The sequence below is a fragment of the Macaca mulatta genome, chromosome 13, assembly GCF_049350105.2.
Source record: "Macaca mulatta isolate MMU2019108-1 chromosome 13, T2T-MMU8v2.0, whole genome shotgun sequence".
NCBI classification, from domain to species: domain Eukaryota; kingdom Metazoa; phylum Chordata; class Mammalia; order Primates; family Cercopithecidae; genus Macaca; species Macaca mulatta.
The window spans coordinates 114,232,566-114,249,959 of NC_133418.1; the positions used below are offsets into that span (position 1 = coordinate 114,232,566).

At 43.4% G+C, this 17,394-nt stretch overlaps 1 protein-coding gene across 4 annotated transcripts in view; it reads left to right on the forward strand.

Moving 5' to 3' along the window:
- The window catches only part of NOL10 (nucleolar protein 10), a 114,142-nt gene extending 103,786 nt beyond the window's left edge, over nt 1-10,356 (forward strand). For all 4 annotated transcript variants that reach the window (XM_015111709.3, XM_028831974.2, XM_015111710.3 and 1 more), the window contains 2 exons: nt 4,123-4,225; nt 9,818-10,356. In XM_015111709.3, coding sequence (XP_014967195.2) covers nt 4,123-4,225; nt 9,818-9,937 — 223 coding nt within the window. In that variant the 3' untranslated portion in view covers nt 9,938-10,356. The remainder of the gene's footprint in view (nt 1-4,122; nt 4,226-9,817) is intronic.
- The last annotated feature ends 7,038 nt before the right edge of the window (nt 10,357-17,394 follow it).

Below are 17,394 nucleotides of genomic sequence, written 5' to 3' on the forward strand. Positions count from 1 at the left end.
AGCCACTGTGCCCAGCCTAATTATACCGTTTAACTTGCTCTTTTCATTTAACAGCAAGTCTTAGAAATGTTTCTTTATAAGTTCAGTAGGCTTACCTTCTGGCTGCATAAATATTTCATAAGGTGGATGTGCTGTGATTTATGTAACTATTCCTCTAACTGTGGGTGTTTAGGTTGCTGCTTTTTCTCTTACCCTTTTCACAGTCACAAATATGTATGCATACGGACAAGTATTTCTTTAGAGTATATTCCTAATAGGAGTTTGCTGGATCAGCAGGGGTGTGTGATAGAGACTGCCAGATCACCCTCCAAAAAGGCTTGAGCACTTTGCACTGTGGCCAGACCGCCTGTTTCCCCACACTCCAGCATCGCCGGATATTAGGAATCTTTTAAATCTTCATTATGCCTGTAGAAGAGACATCAGATTTGATGGTTGCCTGAGTTTCAGTCTCTTGAAATAGGGCCTTTGAAGCAACACGTGGAAACAGAAAGCATTCAAATAAAGTCTTTAGTAAACTTTATGGCATATGTAAATATTTGTCCGAGGTAGTTATTTAAAGCAAAGTACTTAAATTTAAAAAATACTTAATCCTTTATCTGCGGATTCTCTTTCTCCATTTTCTAATTTATTCCCTCCGGTATAGACTGTGGAGCGGGGGCTCCTTTAATTAGAGTTAATTAACTCTTCTCAGTTCTGTCCTGAAGCACATGCCTTTATGAATATGACCCCCACCCCCCACACTGCCCCTTCCCTGCAGCGGGATTCAAAACCTCTCATCCGAGGAGCACTACGTTTTAATTAAATATGTGTGTGTGCACGTGTGTTCATATTTTAAAACCCCAAAGTAAATCAGTCAACCTTCCTGGTGCATCTAAATATTTAATTTGATTTTCTTCCTTGTAGTTTCTGCCCACTTTCCTTTTTATTTTAAGATAAATATACTAATAATCTCGTTTCTTCCCCTGGGAGCTTTCTACGTTCTATACTGAGTAATTCTACCCACTTTTAACATTGTAAAGCCTATATCTGTTTTCTTACCAATCACAAATTTGGGGATTGTTTTTATCTACTTGTTCCAATTAGATTTTCCCCTAGAATCCTTTACTATAAACCAATGAAAAAGTCCCCCATGGCCGTCAGAACTAAAGTAAAGCCTAGGCAGGGAAAAGAAGTAGGGGCGGGGTGTGGGGGAGGGGAGAGGAGGGGGAGGAAAGGCCAGTTCTGCAGTCCTCCTCTGCCACCTGCCAGTGTCCTGGAAGAAACATGCTGAGAAGCGCATGCAGTGTGGTGTTCTCCCTTTTGTTTTTCTGTTCAATAAGGAGTTTCCCGGTGTTCCTACAGCAGTGTCTACTTAGGTCATCTCTGACCAAAGTCACACTCAAGAAGCAGGCTGTGGAACTGCTGGTTAGCAAACGCTTTCAGTAAACTGACTTTCAAAGGGAGGGAAGTGGAACTTCTTTAATGTAGAAATCTCCACACATGGTCTCTGTGTCTGATCTTCTGCCATGGTTTGTTCCAAAACTCAGCTTGTCTTTCCAAATAGCCTAGACAGAACAAGTTTTTACAAGTGCACATTGAAAGTACATTGAGAGAAACCCCAGAATGTGTATGCCCTATCATGGAGGAATTAAGATCATTCTTAACAGAGTAATAATTGCCCACAATTGACTGGAAAAGTCTTTTTCTTCCTAAATTAGTGTTTTCTGTATACCATCTTCTCTCAATGGTTATATAGTTATTTGGAATTCCTGTCAACTTTTTTTAAGTGAAAGCAAGTTTATTAAGAAAGTAAAGGAATAAAAGAATGGCTACTCCATAGGCACAGCAGCCCTGTTAACTTTGAAACCTCAGAGTTTATAGCTATGAAAAGAAAGAAGAATGAAATGAGCAGGTTGAGGAATTTGCTGAGGCTCACATAATTCACATGCACACTACAGTCCGTTTACACTTTACTTTTGAATTGTTAGAAGAGAAAAAAAGCTAACCTAAATCTTAATTTCATTCCGTTTGTCATGTGGAAGCTTGTCATTGAGAATACTTAATGGACAAGTTTCCTGAACAAAACTGTGTAAATCAAATATGACCTGACACTCGCCTGGAAACCAGCAATTCTGAAACTGGAATCCGGCTTAGAACTGAATCTTACGTGGCCTGCAGCAAGTCGTTTCACATCTTACCTCCCTTTTTTGCCATCTGTAAAGGATAAATACTTCTGTCTCAGGGATGTTGAAAGGATTAATTAGTTAGTCTATAAAGAACTTTGAAGATGAAAAGTACTTTAAAAGTGCTTCTTAATAACATTATTGCTTAGAAAAGAGTGCCACTTTTATGCTAACCACTTTATGTCTCAAATTATATAAAGAATGTGTGTTTAGTACGTTACTACAAGTTGTAAACTAGAGATAAATTTCTCATGGTGTGAACATCAAACATTAGCTTCAGAATTTCAAAGAAGGATCACTTTGTCTGGGGGATCATTTAGGAGCTGTGTTCTCCTCAGTGATTAGTTACAAAGACCATATTTCAGGGAAAAGAAGACCCTTTCACACAGTTCAGACTTTTTTTTTCTTCAGTCAGGTTTCTTAGCCCTCACTTTAACAGGCTGCGTTGAATGTGATTTGGGGCACGGAGGGCAGGAGACGGAGTATACTATTTTTGAGGAGGGAACAGAATAGAAGAGAACCATATTCTTTGTTTTGTCTTCCGTCTCATCTATCTCAGTCTTATCAGGGGAATAAGAATCTATTGCTTTAGCCATTTCTAGAAAAGTTAAAGTAACTGTTTAAGCATACTGAAAATATATATCATTAGGCTTAATTCAGTTTATTTCCCTCTAAACCAAGTTAACAAAAAGGGCCAGTGTTCTAGTTTATAATAAAAAATTATTATAACATTCAGTGAAGTTTCATATAACGGGTACAAAATTCATACTTAACCTCTTTATTGGAAAGCAGAGGGGGGTTGTGTTAATTATACAGATAACAGTGAAATGCAGGGCACAGCAGACTGTAACAGAGACACAGATTATATAAAGAGAGCCTAGAAAAATTTGGAAAATGTGATCAAGAAATGAAATGAGGCCGGGCGTGGTGGCTCAAGCCTGTAATCCCAGCACTTTGGGACGCCGAGACGGGCCGATCACGAGGTCAGGAGATCGAGACCATCCTGGCTAACAAGGTGAAACCCCGTCTCTACTAAAAAATACAAAAAAAAACTAGCCGGGCGAGGTGGCAGGCGCCTGTAGTCCCAGCTACTTGGGAGGCTGAGGCAGGAGAATGGCGTAAATCCAGGAGGCGGAGCTTGCAGTGAGCTGAGATCCGGCCACTGCACTCCAGGCTGGGCAACAGAGCGAGACTCCGTCTCAAAAAAAAAAAAAGAGAAATGAAATGAGATTTAAATTTGGGATAAAGTATGTCAGAAAGAGTAAGTCAAGTAAGAAACTAAAAGGGAAGATACCTGGAGAGATATCAGTGACTAGAGCTGAATCAGGTGGAATTACCCAAAGTGTAATTGCTTTTGTTTTCTCTCAGTGTCATCAGACAGATTCATGTTTCAAGCTGTTCATGCTGTGGGATGATGGCTTGCAGTCTACTGAGTTAAGACTGAGTGAAGGAAGAATAAGAATTATCATAGCTCTTCTCTGTGACTTGACCTGGAGGACTTAATTTGTGCTCATTCCTTTTGTAAAAGGTGGACGAGTGGCTAAAATACTCACATACCGAATTTGTGTATTGTTTAAATATATCATTATATCATAAATGCCATTGACCATTATGGTCAATTACAGGCTTCAGAAGTAGATTGCTCTTTGCATTTGGTCTTCAGAAATATGATTGATTTTAGTAAGAAAAGTAGCAGGCATTGAAGTGTTTGATACTGCCACTTAAGATATTAAATTAGTGGGTGTTTTTGCCAGTCATTGTTTTACAGTCTATCTCTGCAATATGAATAATGACTATTTGAGTGCGCCTAATTCTTTCAATTTATTGTGTTAAGTGAATGATATTTTCATTTACATGTGTAAACATTTTTCTTTGCAATCAATTCTAATCAAAACTTGTTTCAAATAGTAAATTAAAACATAATTTTGATTAATGTGGCATTCTTTTAAATTTCCCGTAGCAAAACACTTGAAGATCGTTTGAAAATTGAAGCAAAAAATGGGACGTTGAGTGTATCCGATACCACTGTTGGCAGCAAACAATTGACATTCACATTAAAGAGGGTGAGTTATCTTTTATTGTTATTTTTTAATTCACAAAAGAATAATAGGCTTTCAATAGTATTTTGTGTGTGTGTCCTAAGACCAGCCTTCTCATACCTCTTCCCTATTGAGGAAGCTGTGTTCCCTGTTCTAGCGTTTTCTCTGCAACCAGAGCCCCTGGTGGGCCAAGAGCACAGTGTGTGACTACAGTAGAGCCAGGAGTGTCACTGGTGTCCCAAGGGAGACAGGGACTTAGTGGCCCTGGAGTTAGCTCTGTTGGAGATGAACCAGCTGGCTTGGTTTCTGGATCACTCTGTGGCCTGAGGTGTGGCTTATAAAGCAAAAGTCCCATCCTGACCCTCTAAGGATGTAGGGCTACCTCGCATGTATATGGACTTTGAAGAAGAATGGGAATTGGTGAGTTCTGATACCTCGTGACAGTCACACCCAGCTTGCCCAGATACTATCATTTTAGAAGACAAACTACTCTGCCAGTGGTCATCCTATTCTAAATTGATTTATAAGATCCATCTTTTTAGCCACTGGTAATAATGCCTGTCACACATTATAGGGAGAGTAAACTGCTTAAGTATTTACTGTTAACTGGATCCAGTTGTATTTCTCAAAAAATTTTTTTCTCATTCGTAGTCAGTCCTCTTCAATATAGTCACCAAATAGAATGACAAAGATTTCATCCCTTTTTTTTTCCTGAGCAGTAGTAGGGGGATATAATTCACAGACCATATGCTCCTTCTAAAGTGTACAATTCAATGATTCTTAGTGTATTCACTGAGTTGGGCAACCATCACACTATGTAATTCCAGAACATTTTCGTCACCCCAGAAAGAAGCCCTATACCCTTTAGCATTTACCCCCATATTTTCATCCCCCAGCCCCTGGCATCCACTAATCTACTTCCTGTCTCTATAGCTTTGCCTGTTCTGGACATTTCATACAAATGGAATCATTCCATGTGAAGTCTTTCGTAACTGGCTTCTTCACTGAGCATAATGTTTTCAAGGTTTATTCATTCAGTGGTGTAACTTTGCATCGGAATTGCATTTCTTTTTATGGCTGAATAATATACCATTGTATGTATATAACACATTTTGCTATTCATTCTTTTTTAAGGGACACTTGGGTTGTGTTCTTTTGGGGGAAGTGAGTAATAATCTGCTATGAAAATGAATGTGTAAATTTTTTCATGAACATGTGCTTTCATTTATCTTGGGTCTATACCTAGGAGCGGAATTGCTGCGTCATACAGCGTAGCTATTTAACTTTTTAAGAAACCTGTCAGACAGTTTTCCAAAGTGGCTGCACCATTTTATATTCCCACCAAGCAGCATATAAGGGTTGCAGGTTTTCCACATCCACACCAAACCTGTTGCTGTCTGTCATCTTTATTATAGCCATGCTAGTGGGTGTGAGTGGTGTGTTGTTTGATTTGCAGTCCCTAATGACTAATGAGTTGAGCATTTTATCATGTGCTTATTGGTCATTTGTGTATCATCTCTGGAGAACCACCTCATCACATCCTGTACCCATTCCTCTCTGATTTCTCTAAAATTTTCCCAACCTGCATCAGAAGGCTTGCCAAGTAATTTTAAAAACTTCATTATTCTAAGTGCAAAAAGCTTTTCAGTTAATTCTGTTTGCTGAGAGCAAATTTGCCCTCTTACATTTATCACTCATATCAGCCAAATACACATTCAGAGGGACCTCATTGTGCCTCTTCCTAATTTCTTATCAATTTTCTTTATACCTGGAAGCAATCCTTGATTCCCTCTGAAACTCAAATGATGTCAAATGGGGCAGGAGCAGCACAGCCTGGAAGGATCCCAGGTCTGCAGTGTGGCCACCTCAGCTCCTGCAGAGGCCCCTCTGCTGGGTTGAGTGAGCACCTACTTTGCAGTAACCTGAAAATACAAGCCTTTTCCCACTGTTTTCTAAATTGGAAGGAACTGAGTTGAAGATCAGTTTAAAATTTGTAGTAAAATGAAAATAAGATGGCTCTGAAATTATATTTTTGTTTATAAAAAAAGTATGAAGAATTGCTTAAATTAAGTTATGGCCTCATAACTGAATCAAGCAGAGGCTTTGAAACTGTTTTTGATGGATGTGTCAATTAATGTTTGATGTGTTTGTTTCCTTACTTGATAAACATTTTAATTATTAAATCTCAGTTTTACTTGAGTTCAGGTTTTCAGTAAATTTTACTTATTCAGGCAGTTGTTCATAGAAGTCTCTTTTTATACTGCATGTTTGATACGCTCAGGTAGAATCTTGAGTTTTTCCCATATTTGCATATGTATCTCCTAAAATTTCAGTAAAATTTAAGAGGAAAAATCTATGCTTTAATGTCGTTTAAGATTGTATAGTGGTAAAACTGGGATTCAGTCACAAATCTAATTTTAAAATTTCATTTAGTACAATTCCTCATCAAGCCTGAGGCTGTTGCTGATACGAGTGTGTCTGTCTGCACCTGTCCTTCTCCTCCCTCTGTGACAGGAGTGCTGGAGGCTGTGGTGAACTAGTAGGGAAGAGGAGGTAGGAGCACCCGGGAGAAGCGCTAACGGGCCCATAGATCCTCCTGGATCCGCCACATGGCGGCAAGGCCTTCCGATGCAGCCCTGGGAGAGAGGCTAGTCCTAGTCCTTTTTCTGCACTAAAATTTGTCTGCAGAACAATAACCACTGCTTACAAGCTCCTCTCCAAGCTCCTACCTTGGTGGAGAAAGTCTGACAGAGCTTCCCACCATGTGTTCCAGGAGATGTAAATAGTGACCCTGGAAGATTACTTTTGCTATCAGACAGATAAGGGAAAAACCTTGGACTGATGTCCATGTTGAAGACTCATGAAGGTGCCTTAACTTAGAAGCTCCAACACACCTTGTTTATCTGTATTTAGCATATCATTTCCCAAAATTATATGAAGAAACTTTTTTTTCTTTTCCTTTTTTTTTTTTCTTTCTTTCTTTTTTTTGAGACAGAGTCTCGCTCTGTCTCCCAGGCTGGAGTGCAGTGGTGCGATCTCGGCTTGCTGCAAGCTCTACCTCCCGGGTTCACGCCATTCTCCTGCCTCAGCCTCCCAAGTAGCTGGCACTACAGGCCCCCACCACCACACCCAGATAATGTTTTGTATTTTTAGTAAACATGGGGTTTCACCATGTTAGCCAGGATGGTCTCGATCTCCTGACCTTGTGATCAGCCTGCCTCAGCCTCCCAAAGTGCTGGGATTACAGGCGTGAGCCACCACGTCTGGCCTGAAGAAACCCTTTTTAAATAAATTCTGATTAACATGAAGAAGCGAAATATTGAATAACTGGTATTGGTTCACTCTACCGGGCTCCTGGTGATGTCATCACTCGCTCAGCTAGGGAGTGTTAGAAGGAGTTCTGAGTTTTCCATTAATGCGTGTGTATTGATGCCTGCCCTGTGCTTCATGCTAGGGACAGACATGGCTCTTGCCACCACAGTTCTCAGTCTATGGGAGAGAGAGACAGCGGGTAAAAATTATATACCTCTAATTATGTCATTAGAACTATGGCAAGTGCTTCAAAGGTGAGCAGAGGGCTGTGAGATTGTTTGGTAAAGGACCAAACTTTGCACAGTTTCAGTAAGCACAGGACTGAACTGACATAGTATTTCTATTTTATTTTTAAATCCTCTGGCTGTTGCATGGAGAGTTGCCTTAAGGGGTATTTGAGAGGAAGCAGAGCACAAGGAAGGCAACTCCGTGGTGGCCGTGGTTAGGACGGGCAGCAGCCTGGGCTCAGGTGGTACCCTCCAAGACAGAGCACAGTAGAGGAGTTTGGGATAGGATCAGAATACACAGGATAGGATTTACTTTGAAAAGACAGTCGAAGAATGGTAATAATCAGAGAAGGGACTTAAAGAATTATTCAGAAACCCGGTTTAAGAGCTTCTTAGAATAGGAGAAATGCATCTTTTTTTTTTTTTTTTTTTTTTTTGACATTACAAATTGCTTTCCTTCCCCACTATTCTCTCACTTTCAACTGTTTAATTTTAGAAGATTGGGTAATATCCACAAGAGGTGAATGTGGAGACTTTCTCCTCAAGGGTAACATACAGATGCATGTTTTGTGTTAGGTGTGTAGAAAATATAGATCCTGGCTGGGCGTGGTGGTGCACACCTGAAATCCCAGCACTTTGGGAGGCCGAGGTGGGTGGATCACGAGGTCAAGAGATTGAGACCATCCTGGACAACACAGTGAAACCCCATCTCTACTAAAAATACAAAAAATATAGCCGGGCGTGGTGGCGGGCGCCTATAGTCCCAGCTACTCGGGAGGCTGAGGCAGAGAATAGCGTAAACCCAGGAGGTGGGGCTTGCAGTGAGCAGAGATCGCGCCACTGCACTCCAGCCTGTGACCGAGGGAGGCTCGGTCTCAAAAAAAAAAAAAAAAAAACTAGCCAGGCTTGGTCACCTGTAGTCCCAGCTACTCTGGAGGCCGAGGCGGGGGAATCGCTTGAATCGGGAGGCGGAGGTTGCAGTGAGCCGAGAGTGTGCCATTGCACTCCAGCCTGGCAACAGAGCGAGACTCCATCTCAAAAAAAGAAAAAGAAAATACAGATCCCAGTGAAGCAGGTTCCCTGGGTGTCCATAAGGCGATGCTTTTCCACTTTATCAACTGAGGCCCCTGACAATGCTTTCTCAGTTTACCATCTGTGCAGTTCCACCACTAAGAATTTTTTTTTTTTTTTTTTTTTGAGCTTTACATTCAGGAGTTTGTATTTTCAAAACCATCAAATGTGTTTTTAAAACTGTATAATTCTTACTTTGTTATGGCTTCTGCATTGATAATCTTCTAAGGATTTCTGCTGAAAGTAGTTAAACCATTTGGTGCTGGGGATGGGTAGGGAGGAGTTCCAGCTCCCATGTGAGCCAATGAGCATTGAGAACAAAAGTGAGCACGTTTCCAGCAGTCAGCCCGGGAGTCCACGTGCTTACTGCAGCTGTGAACTTGGGCATCGTCTGCCTCGCTTTCATCAGTGATTAATGAGAGCAGTTTGCTGCTTTTAAGGAAGGAGAGGTGGAGTTTTGGGAAACAGCTAAAAATTCTTGGGAGCAAGTTCTATGAATGAGTGTTTTAATAATGTACTTTTAGTACATTTAAGTATTTTTTTCTTTTGTTTTTAAAAACAGTGGGAATAAACGAATGGCTCTAGTTTGTAAACAAAGATCTCTAAAAGGAAAGTGGACACTCTGTAAGTGATACCATCTTCAAGGTGGCTCTTTTGTAGCCTCTTTTAAAACAACACAGTGGTCGTGTGAGTGTGTTGGTTGAAAAACCAGTCTCCTACTTTGTAGTAGACTGGTCTATTAGGGCCCTTCTCTTGCCTGAGGTTCAGAATTTCTGCTTTTGCATTGATGGTGAAAGTTGGCCTTGGTCCTGCTGTTTCTGCCAGGGTAGCGTTTGTCAGAGCGGAGTCCAGGCAGCCCCACCATGTCCCCTGGAGCCTGTGGGCAGCGTTTCTCCTGGCAGCAGGTCTGAGATTGGTGGCAGTACTGTTGGCATCCTGACGGTTACCAGAAAAGAGGTATAGGATTTTCTCTGTTTCCCTCTACTCATTTAATTTTCTCTTTTAGTCTGAACAGCAGAAGAAGCAACAGGAGGCTGAGAAACTGCATCGACAAGAAAGGAAAAGACTCCGTCGTTCAGCCGGACACCTGAAGTCAAGACACAAAAGAGGACGGTCGTTTCATTGATTTGGGAAGTGATCCTACCTGCGATTAGGGAGGGGTACGTCTCCCCCAAACTGATCGTCGTTAAGAGTGTTCAACACAGATAAGGGAACACACGTTTTTAAAGTTCCATGTACATTCTTGTACACAGAGGTAAAGATTTGAAAACCTGTGCTTTGTGGATTGGACTGTGAAGCTGGGCCCTGCCGATGGCCACCACATAGCCCAAGGGTGAGCTTGCAAGTCATTGCTCCCTGGAAACATTGTCCTTTCCCCGTGGTTTTAATCATGTAAACCAGGTTGGGGTTTTTTTTAATATTGTGAAATGTACACCATGAAATGAAAGGTTTATCCTGTGCTAGAAACCGAGATTTATCATGCTCTAGGAACTTTGTTCCTACACTGCCTACTGCCATTCATGATTAAACCATCCGGAAATACCATCTCTGTTTTACCTGGTGTCTGTGTATTGCCTGTGTTTGTGTTTATAAGTGTATGTTGATAGGTTTGTTTGGCTTGTTTATGTACTAGTTTGGGATTTGTTTTTAAATAATTTATACCAAGAGAGTATAATCTAATGGCGCAGGTTGAGAGCGTCCCAAATCCAAAAATCTAAAACTGTTTGAGCACTGTATTTATCTTTTCTTGCCCTGCTAGAAAGAACTACCTGAAACTGGGTAATTTATAAGTACAGAAAAAAGGTTTAATTGACTCACAGTTCTGCAGGTGGTACAGGAAGCATGGCTACGGAGGCCCCGGGAAGCTTACTATCGTGGCGGAAGGTGAAGCACAAGCAGGCATGTCCTACATGGCTAGAGCTGGGGGAAGAGGGCAAAGGGGGAGATGGTACACACTTTCAAACACCAGATCTCCAAGAACTCACTAGCACAGAATAACAAGGGGAAGGTCCACCCTCATGATTCAGTCACCTCCCTCCAGGCCCCTCCTCCAGCACCGAAGATTGCAATTTGACATGAGATTTGTGTGGGGACACAGAGCAATACCATATCGAGCACTGACATGACATTGGAGGAAAATGCTCATTAGAGCTTTTCAGGTTTTGGATTTTCAGATTTGGGATACTCGACTAGTGAACATAATACAGATATTCCAAAACACACAAAAAATCCAAAGTCTAAAAGACTTCTGCTCCCAAGCATTTCAGATAAGGGATACCCAACCTGTAATAATGGGAAACAAGCAGTGGAGGCTGCTGGTTAATCTTGGCACCAGTTTAATTACAGGTGGTTGTTTTTTTCCTGTTTCTTACGCACAGTCAAACGTAAACTTCCTGGAGGAAACGAATAAAAATAAATATACTTTCATTTGAATAGCTTCTTTGAGAAAGACTCCAAGAAATTTTTTTTTAATTAGACAAACGGTGGTGTGCACTTGTAGTCCCAGCTGCTGAGGAGGCTGAGGTGGGTAGCTTGAGCCTGAGAAGTCGAGGCTAGCCTGGGCGACAGATCAAGACCCGGGTCTCAAAAAAAGAAAAAAGAGAACCAACTTTGGTTTCCTTAGTTTTTCCAGAATTGATGTGATTTTGGAGGTGCCTTTATAGATTTTTAAGGGTCTTTATGTACAACTGAAATAGTAACTCTTTGGACTGTAAATGATACAGCCTAACTTCTAATGTCGTAAGCCGAGAGGCAGAATGCATTAATTGACATAACCATGCTCGGGACATGGAACTGGCCTCAGGAACACCTAGATCCAGGGCTCCACGTTCAGTCAGCTAGCACATGCATACTCTGTCTCTGTTTCCCTCTTTCTCTCTCCTTCCCCTACTCCCGCCTTCCTCCTGCTGTCTCACCATTGTTCCTTCTCTCTTCAGGCCTCCTCTGTTCTTTTCCCAATATGTTTCCCTTCCCCTGCCTCTGCTGTCTGTGCTGCTTCTGCTTCTGTGCAGATTGGCTTGTTCCCAAGGCAGGGAACAGTTCGGCCATGTGTCCACTTCTGTGGTCGGAGAAATGAGGTCTGTTTCCAGAAAAAAGGTGTGTGGAGGCTGGGGTGTGTGTGTGTTCTTGTTCCTGGGGCAGCCAGCCCCATTCGTGCTGTGGTGCTAGGGAGTCCTCCAGCGGGTCCAACCGCTGGACCAGTGCTGTCCTTCCTCAGTTTCTTTCCCCCTAAACTCTTGCTCAGTGTCCACCTCTTCTCAAAGGAAGGGGCTGCAGCTTCCTGTTGCCTTCTCTTCTGTTTCCACGCTGCCTCCCTTAGGGATGGGGGGTTTTACAAATTTAGAGAGGGACACTTTGCTGGCTGGACTGTCCCCAGGGGTTGGGTGTTTATGCCCTTGGCCTGTTTCCTGAGGTCAGGCTCTGTCACATCTACTCCTGGCTTTCCGAGGCCCCTCTTTTCCTTCCTTCTTGGAGGGCCTCCTAGTTCTGTGGGGAGCCAGTATTCCGCATGGCCAGATTCCACAGGCAGCACTGCTCTGTTCAGCCAGTGCTCTCAGCACACCAGCAGATCAGGCCATCAGGGTAGGGTAGGAGGGCCAGGATCACTTCCGGGACCTGGGAGGCTGGCAGTGTAGTAGAAAGAGCTTGGATTTGGAACCACCTTGACACAGGGTCGAATTCCAGGTCTGTTGCCTACTAGTTCTGTGTCTTTTGACTGTTCCCTTCATCTCTGTGAATCTTATTTCCTCCTGTAGATCAGTCTAATACTTAGTTTTTATTAGGGTTACATTAGGTGCAGCAACTGGCACTGTGCAAGGCTCATGAGGAACTGACAAAGCTTTTTGACCATTGAGGGTTTTCAAGAGCAGGGGAGCTGCGTCCACTTTTGCTCTGGAGAGTTGCTGAAGGGCGGGCGGAGGGACTGCTGAGTCTGAGGGACACAGAAGGAGCGTCCGCTGACGACAGCTGCATGGGCGCTCCTCCTAGGCCCTACCCGTCCCTCTCGTTGCCCGAGTTTTCCTACTGCTTCAGCCATTAACACAGGCCTGCCTCTTCAGGGCTGGTTCCCAAAGTGCCTGCTCTAATCCTTCATGTCTTCGAAGTTTCCTGTTTTCAAGTTTTATGCAGCTTTCATACTCTGCTCCATAATTTTTCCGTGTGTGTGATATACTGCTCACTGGCGCTAGGAAATGGCTGTTTCCCGTGGGTCTCCGTCCCAGGCACGTGCAGCTGGGGGTGTTTGTGAGCCAGCGCGAGAAGCATTTCCTCGCAGACGGGGCTCTGAGGGCATGGCTTTTACATCAGGACTGAGCTGGGGGGTCCTGGGCTGCCATTTCTCCCCTTCCCCTGCTCCAGATCCCCTCAGCCTCCAACACCCCAGACCTAAGGCCCAAGTTTGTTTGTTTTTTCCAAGTTGTGCTCAGCAGTTAGGGTAGTGGTGGCTTTGGAGAGAGGGGAACGTGGCTGGGACACAGTGGGGGATCCTGGTTGGTCCTGTTCCCTCACCCGGTGGTGGCTTTTCCCACAGGTGCACTTTGACCACTCCTGGGCTGCTCACGACTCATCTCTCTCTGTGCTTGTTATCCTCGAACAGAAAGTTTCATTGAAAAAGAATTGCTCGTGTTAGCCAGGATGGTCTCGATCTCCTGACCTCGTGATCCGCCCCCCTCGGCCTCCCAAAGGCTGGGATTACATGATGAATCCCCCGTCTCTACTAAAAATTAGCGGGGGGTGGTGGCGGGCGCCCGTAGTCCCAGCTACTCAGGAGGCTGAGGCAGGAGAATGGCGTGAACCCGGGAGGCGGAGCTTGCAGTGAGCTGAGATCGCGCCACCGCACTCCAGCCTGGGCGACAGAGCGAGACTGTCTCAAAAACAAAAAAAGAAAAAGAATTGCTTTATCAAAGGGACATGTTTCGTGGCTCCTCACAAAACTATTTCCAAAGATAACGCATAACACTGTAAGATTGTTTTTCAGATATTTTTCTGTTCTATAGACAGTGATAGACACATCTGTTTCAATAACGCAAATGGGATCACACTACATATACTGTTCCTGAACTTGATTTTTTTATAACTAACAATATATGAGAGAGATTTTCTCAGTTCTATACATATTAATATGGAGGGTGATCTACCTCATTCTTTTGTGTAGAGTATTTCATTACATGGCTGATGCATAATTTAACTCTCTGTCTACGTATGGTTCAACCTAAAAATCTAAAGAAATAACCTTTTAAAATCTTTTTTCAAAAAGGTTTACATTCAAGGGGACACATGTGCTTGTTTGTGAGGTGGGCATATTGCACACTGTGGGGAGTGGGCTTCTAATGCACCCGTTACCCAAATAGTGGACACTGCATCCAGTAGGCAGGTCCTCAACCCTCACCACCCTCCCAGCCTTTGGAGTTCCCTGTGTCTGTTTTATCCTTTTTTTTTTTTTTTTTTTTTTTTTTTTTGTGAGACAGAGTCTCGTTCTGTCGCCCAGACTGGGGTGCGGTGGCGCAGTCTCAGCTCACTACAACCTCAACCTCCCGGGTTCAAGTGATTCTCCTGCCTCAGCCTCCTGAGTGGCAGGGACTACAGGCACCTACGACCACACCCGGCTAATTTTTGTATTTTTAATAAAGACGAGGTTTCACTCTGTTGACCAGACTGGTCTCAAACTGTTGACCTCAGGTGATCCACCTGCCTCAGCCTCCAAAAGTTCTGGGACTACAGGTATGAGCCACCATGCCCGGCCAGTTATTTCCATCTCTATGACCACGTGTACCCATGAAAATCATTTCTGTAGTAAGTATAACCCAAGTTATTTTTTAAATGAATGTAGTAACTTTGCAAAACATTTGTATGTAGTAAAAAACAATGGAAATGTCATTTCAGTTACCATTTTCTTTCTTTTTCTTCACTATATGGGGCTTGATAGTTTTAACTCCAAGCAGTTAGAATAGAGTGTTAGCATCTTTTTTATTCATTTATCAGAAGAGCAGAAACAAATACTTTATAACATTTTTGTTATAAAGTAGCAAAAACAATCTTCATAACATTCTTTTAAGTACCATTTATGGTACAACGATTGAAATTATTAAAGTTCCTAGGACATGTCTATGGATTTCCCATCTCTTGTGAACAACGCCCTCAGTTACTCTTCAGCTACAGGAGAGGGTGGACTGCATGGGGCTGCGGCAGAAGCAGGAGACCACTTGGGAAGCGCCATAGCGCCCTGGGTGGGTGATGGGGCTGGCGCGGGGGTAACAAGGGTAGGGCCCCAATAGGTTTTGCAGGTAGGATTGACAGGATGTGGAGGAGAGGAGCCAGGCATGGCTCTGACATAGTTGGCCTTAGCAATGGCAAAGATGGAGCTGTCCTTGCCTGGTGCCACAAAAACCACAGCAGAAATAAGTTTGGGGGTGAGGAGGTAATGAGGAATTCTGTTTTGACCAGAATTAGCTTATTTTATTGTGTATATATTATTTATTTGGGGACAGGGTCTCTCTCTGTTGCCCAGGCTGGTGTGCAGTGGCGTGATCACGGCTCATTGCCGCCTCAACCTCTGGGACTCAAGTGATCCTCCCCCTTCAGCCTCTCAAAGTGCTGGGATTACAGACATGAGCCATTTTACTATTTATTTATTTATTTATTTATTTATTTATTTTAAGAGGGGCTTGCTATGTTGCTCAGACTGGTCTTGAACTCCTGGCCCCAAATGCTCCTCCCACCTCAGTCTCTCGAGTAGCTGGGATTGCAGACTTATTTTAGATTGAATGCATATCATTTTTCTCCTCTTTTTGAAACACCCAGTGGTTCATGTTCTCACTCAGAGTAACAGTCCACGTCCCCACAGCAGTCCGCAAGGCACCATGTGGCCCAGCTGGCCTGTCCAGCGCTCTCCCCTCCGCCCACTTGTCCTCTGCATGCTGGCCTCCCCGTCATTTCTAGAACACTCCAGGCATTCTCTTAAGCCAAGGCCTCCGCAGTTGTGATTCCCTCTGCATGGAATGCTCTTCCCCCACCATCTCCTGTCACTCTCTCACCCACCCCGTCAGGTCATGACCACCCTATTTAGATTGTCACACCCCATCTCCTGGACTGCAGATGAGATGATATGCAACCTGCTTTTTAAAAAACTCTACTATGGACAATGTCAAACCTATACCAAAGTAGAGAAGAATTTAATGTGCTTCCATGTACCCAGCGCCAGCTTCGGTAGTCAACAATAGCTAATCCTGTTTCGTCCTCACTCCTACCCATTGTCCCATTATTTTGAAATGTTTGATCCCAGAGATTGTATTGTTTCATTCATAAATATTCATAGCGGTTTACTTGTTTACTGTTGGTCCCCCAGGCCCTCTGCCTTCCATAGCAGGCTAGTAAGGTTCCGGATGTGGGTTTGGATGTGTTTTGCTCACTGCTGTATATCCAGCATCTAGAACAATGCCTGGCACCTGGTAGCTACTTATAAATATTTATTAAATGAATAATTGGGTCAAGTTTGATGAGGCCTGAAGATTGAACTCTGGCTTTAATACAAGAGGGGTATTAAATTTTTGACTACAGCTGTTTGAGAGGGGCTGGGAATGCTGAAAAGCCTAATTGGAGTAGTTCAGGAGAGAATGGGGAAAAGGAGTCAGAGATAGTGATTGTGGACAACAGTTGATACAGGGGAACAGAAAATAGGACATTTGAGATCAAGAGATGGCTTGCTTTCAGAGGGTAGGAATTATAACCTGTCTATGTGCCCCTGGAAATGATCAGGAAAGACTGAAAGCAACGATGCCAGAGAGAGGGCAGCTCCTGGAGTGATGTCAGGAAGTCCGTGTGGTGGTCCTCTGTCGCTGCATAACAAACCACCCACTACTTAGAGGTTTAAAAGAAAGTTATCTCGCAGTTTCAGTCAATCAGGAATCCAGCTTAGCAAGGTGATTCTGTCCAGGTTCCTCCTGAGGATACAGTCAATGTTGGCCAAGGCTACGGTCATCTAAAGGCTTGCCTGGGGCTGGAAGAGCCCTCTTCCAAGTTCCCACACATGGCTTTCGGCAGGCAGCCATCGTTCCTCGCCACATGGCCTCTCCGCAGGGCTGCTTGAATGTCCTCACAGCATGGCTGACTTACCCCAGAGCAAGCCATCCAAGAGAGCAAGAGACTAAGATGGTAACTGCAGTGCTTTTTATGACCTAGTATTAGAAGTTGCATGTCATCCCTTACTCTGATTTGTTAGAAGGGAGTCGCTAAGTACAATGTAGGGTGGCCAGACATCCAAATAAAGATAAAGACTTATTAGTATAGGTGTATTCCAAATATTGCATAGGGAATTCTTATACTAAATAATGACTTTATCTGAAACTCAAAAGTTAAGGTATGACCTGTATTTTTATTTGTTGGATTTGGCAACTTCAGAAGGAATCTGTGGACATCCTTTTAAACTGCCGCACTAGCCAAAGGGAATGGGATAGAGTGCATATGTAGAGCTCAGGCCTACGGAAACATGGCGGATCATAGGGAGAGGGCAGGCGGAGTACCTGGCAAATGTAGATAGGTAAGTGGGTAGGTAGGCAGATGCAGTGAGGGGAGCAGGTGGACATGTTC